This window comes from Podarcis cretensis (assembly GCF_951804945.1).
Source record: "Podarcis cretensis genome assembly, chromosome: 9".
In the NCBI taxonomy this organism is placed as follows: domain Eukaryota; kingdom Metazoa; phylum Chordata; class Lepidosauria; order Squamata; family Lacertidae; genus Podarcis; species Podarcis cretensis.
In genome coordinates, this window is record NC_137178.1 from 6,204,720 (window position 1) to 6,210,827 (window position 6,108).

At 46.3% G+C, this 6,108-nt stretch overlaps 1 protein-coding gene across 1 annotated transcript; it reads left to right on the forward strand.

Moving 5' to 3' along the window:
• Nucleotides 1–324: 324 nt before the first annotated feature.
• LOC307223805 (vasotocin-neurophysin VT-like) lies at nt 325–5,299 on the forward strand. Its single transcript, XM_079990104.1, has 3 exons — nt 325–549; nt 3,559–3,760; nt 4,959–5,299. The coding sequence occupies exons 1-3, from the start codon at nt 418–420 to the stop codon at nt 5,126–5,128; spliced, it is 504 nt and encodes a 167-aa protein (XP_079846230.1). The 5' UTR covers nt 325–417; the 3' UTR covers nt 5,129–5,299.
• Nucleotides 5,300–6,108: the final 809 nt, after the last annotated feature.

The following is a 6,108-nucleotide window of genomic DNA, read 5'->3' on the forward strand; positions in this document are numbered from 1 at the left end:
TCACCCAGAAGGCCTCTCTCCTCTTTTCAGGCAAACTCCCCTCCCTGTGTACTCCAGTGCTGCAATCCATCCTACTCAAATTTATTATGATGCACGTATTAATAATATTCTTGCGCCACTTAAAAATAAAATAAAACAAACAAGAGAGAGAGACACTTTGGGGACCTGAGCTTGGCTCTGCACTGAATTGGTTCAATTATTATGTGATTTCAAGTCCAGCTTGGAGGGGTGGAGAGGTATGAGTTGTGCGGAGGAGGGTGGGGGCAGAGAAAATAAACATCCTGGCCATGATGATAGAAGTGTTGCGTCGATGCAAAGGGGAGCTACGAAGGGTATAAAGAGCCAGGTGGTCCAGGAAGGAGGCAGATACAGGAGGCAGAAGCCAGGAGAGGAAGACAGCCTGCGAGCGAGATTTGCATGCCCACCAAGATGCCTGAGACCTCACTTCCAGTCTACGTCCTTTGCCTGCTCACCTTGTCTTCGGCTTGCTATATCCAGAACTGCCCTCGGGGAGGAAAGAGAGCATTCCCAGACACAGAAATCAGACAGGTAGGAGAGAGAGAGAGGATCTCAATTGATGCACCTGCAAATCTCAATTGATGCGCCTGTCTCCGAAAGAGACTGCTTTTCTGCGCCTTTGCTGGTTATGGGGGAATTGTTCCAAAGGTGTCTTTGTGTCCCTAATCCCTTTTCTGCTTTGCTCTGCCTCTGAGACCTGTTTCTGCTCTACAGGGATGGAGCACTGCTCCTTAGGGAAGAGAGAGAGGTGCTGCAACTACTGTAGCAAAAGAGTGAAGGAATGCTCCCTCAAGGCTGCAGAGACGACCCTTCCTTTAAAGGACATTTAAAGCGCACCCGCCCCAAATCCTGGGAATGGCAGTCTACCCCTCACAGAGCTACAATTCCCAGGACCCTTAACAAACTACAATTCCCAGGATTATTTAGGTGCTTTAAAGGTGTCCTAAACACACGGGTTGTGTGCTGCCGTAGATTTATATGTCTTTATGAGAGGGAGATAAGACAGTAAGCATCTTAGGAAAGACTTTAATTTAGTAATGGTGCAGGGATCTCAAAGCACAGCTTTCAACCTTCCATGCCGGCCCATTTCTGTTGCCTGTGTTAAGTGCTGCTCTTCTCTGTACCTCTGTTCCCTAGAGAAGCTTGCAGGGCTAGCAGAGCCAAGTGTGGTTTCTTGGGGTTCAGATTTGGCCCACAGCTTGCCACTAACTCATAGGTTAGACATGTGTCAGTCCCTTTATTTATCTGTGAGCTGGACATTGTGAAACTCTCCCTCAAGGGAAGCAATGAGGTCATGCTCTGTGCACAGCTCTTGCACTAGAAATGTTGCAGATTAGATTTATATGCATTTTTCATACCAGCACTCGTACTGTAGCATTTACTCCCTTTTGATGCTCTTTTTCCAAGCACCATAGCGAATACTCTGCCTTCCTGAAAGCCCATTCCTTTTCAAAGGCCTCAATTAATGCCTCAATAAATTAAATGAATGTGAGTGTGGTGCAAGCCTATACATAGCTACTCAAAAGTAAAGGGACCCCGGACCGTTAGGTCCAGTTGTGGCCGACTCTGGGGTTGTGGTGCTCATCTCGCTTTATTGGCCGAGAGAGCTTCTGGGTCATGTGGCCAGCATGACTAAGCCGCTTCTGGCGAACCAGAGCAGCGCACGGGAACACTGTTTGCCTTCCTGCCGGAGTGGTACCTATTTATCTACTTGTACTTTGACGTGCTTTTGAACTGCTAGGTTGGCAGGAGCAGGGACCGAGCAACGGGAGCTCACCCCGTCGCAGGGATTTGAACTGCCGACCTTCTAATCGGCAAGCCCTAGGCTCTGTGGTTTAGACCACTGCCCCACCCGCGTCCCAAAAGTAAGCCTTATTGAGTTCAGTAGGACTTGCAACCAGGTAAGTAAGTACAGGATTGCAACCTTGATCTCACAAAGCAAGGGTGGGGATGCTGAGGTCCTCCAGATGTTGTTGGACTACAACTCCCAGTATCCTCTGGGGTATTTGGCCATGTTCCCTGGGGGTCTGATGTGAGCTGCATTGCAACACCAGCTAGAGAGCCGCATGTCCCCATCCCTGACTTTAAGCTTCAGCACCTACTGCTTTTAACCACTTTCTCTGCACACAGACCAGTGCAGCGTTGCCAACTGATAAGAAGAAAAGGGCCTGGTCTGCTCTTGTGCCTTTAACAGCAACTTAAAGTGAGCAGGTGGTTTTCCCAGCATGACCGTCTATTATTGGATGGTGTCTGCACATCAGGCACACCAGCGGAAAAGTTAGGAAACTCACTCCAGTAGGTGTGCGTACGAAAAAGGAATCTTCCCCCTGGCTTTTAGATGCTCTGTGTTCAAAGTATTCTTCCATTGTAGCACAACTTCCGAGTTAACCCATTTTCTCCAAACAGCCGTTTTATATTAAGTTGTGCTGCTCTTCTGAAGAGACCTCTTATGAATGAATGAGGGCCATTAAAAGAAGTAACCGTTTATGACTGAGGTGCATCAAAGGCGTTTCATCTGTGTTAAGCAATAATTGAATGAATCCCTTACCCCAGATGTGCCCAGTCAATGGCTTCAGTCTGTGGGACTGGCCCTGTTACAAGTGATCAGCCTTTTAGTGTGGCAACACACAAACTTTGGAACTCCCTCCCTACTGACACCAGGCAGCTCCCTTTGCTGTACTGTTTTCAGCACCTACTTAAAACACTTTTCTTTAGATGATTTTATTACTTTTTGCAAATTGCTTAAATGCTTCATTACAACCAAGCGGGATGTAAAATTTGTTAAAGAAATAAATACTAATTGGTGAGGATCAGCTTGTTGAAATAAACGTTCACATTGGCACTCGGTTCAAATGAAGATTCCTGGTGTGATTGGAGTAAAAAGAAAGTCCATTTCTGAACCTTGCTAAAAAGAAAATGGATTCAGAGAGAGGCGCATCACTCTGCCTGGTAGATGTGGTGAGGGATATTAAATATAAAATGATTAACTGATACAATGCCTGTATGAAATGGGGAGAGGGAGAGCAATGTGACCACCTTGAACTCCTTCGAGAAAAGGTAGGATATAAACGTTGCCATAATCATGATAATGTGCATTAAATTCAGTGTGTCTACCCTGAGTAACGTTAAGTGGGATGTCACCCATGGTGTTTAGACCTAGGACAATATGCTTAGGACTGTAGCCTCAAATGGTTTTCAAAGGGGAATTAGAGAAATCCATCCTGGGGGACAGGTCTGTATTAGCCAGCATGGTTGGATGAAACCTTCAGCCTCAGAGGCAATATACCTCTGAATACCGATAGCCAAGGCAGGGAGAGGGAATCCCCTGCTTGTGGGATACCTGGCAGCACCCGGCTTGTTGCTGTGAGTCAGGGAACGTTGGTCTGGATGGATTTTCGTGAGCCCTGATGGATCAGACCAAACACCCATCTAGTTCAGCATACCTGTAGTCACGTTGCCATAGCCAAACTCAAACTCAGCACCACCCCATTCTCTCTCTCTCTCTCTCTCTCTCTCTCTCTCTCTCTCTCTCTCTCTCAGTGCATTCCTTGTGGTCCTGGAAAGAAAGGAAACTGCTTTGGCCCCAGCATCTGCTGCGGAGAAGAATTTGGCTGCTACTTTGGCACCCCGGAAACTCTGCGGTGCCTGGAGGAAAATTACCTGCCTTCGCCCTGTGAGGCCGGCGGGAAGCCCTGCAGCGCAGGAGGGAGATGTGCAGCGTCCGGCATATGCTGCAATGACGGTAAGGGTATCCGTGCACGGGAGATGAAGCTCAGCCAGAGGGGGTGCTGGAGAGAGGAAGAGGGGGAATGTGAGTCAGAAAAAGCAAGTGGAAAACCAAGGCAAAGACACATTAACTGCTACAAGTCATGACCATGAAAAAAGCACACCAAGAACTCAGGCCAAAGTTTCAGTAGTGGGAGTGGTCCCTACTCGCAAATCAAGAGTCAATTGTAACAAAAACTAATCCATGCAAATGTGTGTATTGTGACAAGGATTACAAACTCAAACTTGTAAGGATATGTATGACACAATAATTTGTTACAGGATTAGAGATACGAGTTTATGAGTAGAGATAAGTTCATGTTAGTCCATAGAACTCTATGCCTTTAAGAAGATCTAGGGGAACTCATCTACCCCTTTAAGCACATATAAAAGGTAATAGGCTTTCCTACATATCCTTATGAGTTTGAGTTTGTAATCTCTGTTTGAGAATCTTGCTCCGTCTTCCATGGGACAGCCCTTCAGATATTTGAAGACGACTCATATCACCTCTCAGTCTTCTCTTCCCCAGGCTAAACATACCCAATATCCTTCAACCATTCCTCATCAGGCTTGGGTTCCAGACCCTTGGTCACCCTGTTCACCCTCTTCTGAACACATTCCAGCTTGTCATTCTCTCATGCTAAGCTTGTGGTCTACTAAAACCCCAAGATCCTTTTCACATGTCAGGTGTCACCCATCCTATATTTGTGCATCTGGTTATTCCTGCCAATGTGTCAAACTTTACATTTGTCCCTACGTAAATTCATTTTTTTAAAAAGTTTGGGCCCAGTTCTCCAATCTGTGAAGCTCATCTTCAGTCCTGATTCTCTGAGGTTTTAGCTACCCCTCCCAGTTTGGTGTCATCTAAAGATTTGATTATCATCCCCTCTATGCCTTCACCCAAGTCACGTAGAACAACAACGAGCCCAGGACAGAACCCTGCAGCACCCCACATGTCCTTTTCTCCCAAGATTGCGAGGAACTATTGGGGAGTCCTTTTGAGCCTCAGTTAGTCAAGCAGCTACAAATCCACCTAACAGTTCACATCCTCTAGCCCACATTTTACCAGCTGCACTGCAAGAATACCAGGGGAGACTTTGTGACCAACCCAAAAGGCTTGCCAGAAGATTAAAGCGCAGAAAATTTCATATTTTTTTTACTCCTTTCTTCCACAGAGAGCTGCACCACAGATGCAGCGTGCGTGGATGAAAACAGCGACAGGAGTCGAATGCCCTCTGAAAGGAACCTGACTGTGCTGGACAGCTCGGCAGGGGATCTCCTCCTCAAACTGATGCACATGGCGAATGCAAACAGGCAGCAACAGGGGAAGCAGCAGTTTTACTGAAGTCCACAGGAAGGCAGTCCCCAGAACATCGGTTCTCCAACTTATATTTCAGAACACCCTCAGACAAAGAAGAATCCCAAGAATACCCTAAATAGAGTAAAGAAATAATAAAAATTGGGAGACGAAAATGTAAATACACAGCAAATAATAAAAGTCTTTTATTGCATTGTGTTGCATGTTTTGTCCTGTGTCATATATGCAGGGAAACGCTTGATATTTTCAAATACATGGTGGGGATACTTTGGGCCCCTTAACGCTGGTGTTTTATTGCAGCTGTGTTCTGGACACAAATCCACACTGGTAGTGAATTTAGCCTGCTTTTGTTGGTTAGAATAATAGAATCATGGAATTGTAGAGTTGGAAGGGACCATGTGGTTCATCTAGTTCAGGGGTCAGCAACCTTTTTCAGCCATGGGCCGGTCCTCCATCCCTCAGACCATGTGGTGGGCTGGACTATATTTTGAAGGAAAAAATAATAATGAATTCCTATGCCCCACAAATAACCCAGAGATGCATTTTAAATAAAAGGACACATTCTACTCATGTAAAAACACCAGGCAGGCCCCACAAATAACCCAGAGATGCATTTTAAATAAAAGGACACATTCTACTCATGTAAAAACACACTGATTCCCGAACCGTCCACAGGCCAGATTGACAAGGTGGTTGGGCCGGATCCAGCCCAAGGGCCTTAGGTTGCCTACCCCTGATCTAGTTCAATAACCTCCTGCAGTGGGGCTCGAACCCATGACCGTGAGATTAAGAATCTCATGCTCTAACAACTGAGCTATGGTTCTATCGGGACACATTGCTGCTGTTGGGAGGGGCTGCAGTGTAACAAAAGCACAGTAAAAAAGTAAACAGGAGTATTTGTGGATGAAAAAGTTATGGGATTTCCACAGGTAGTGTCAGGATATGCCCTGATTGGAAATGCAAGGGTGGATCTAGACACCGGAGGGGGGGGGACCGGGGACCCGCTA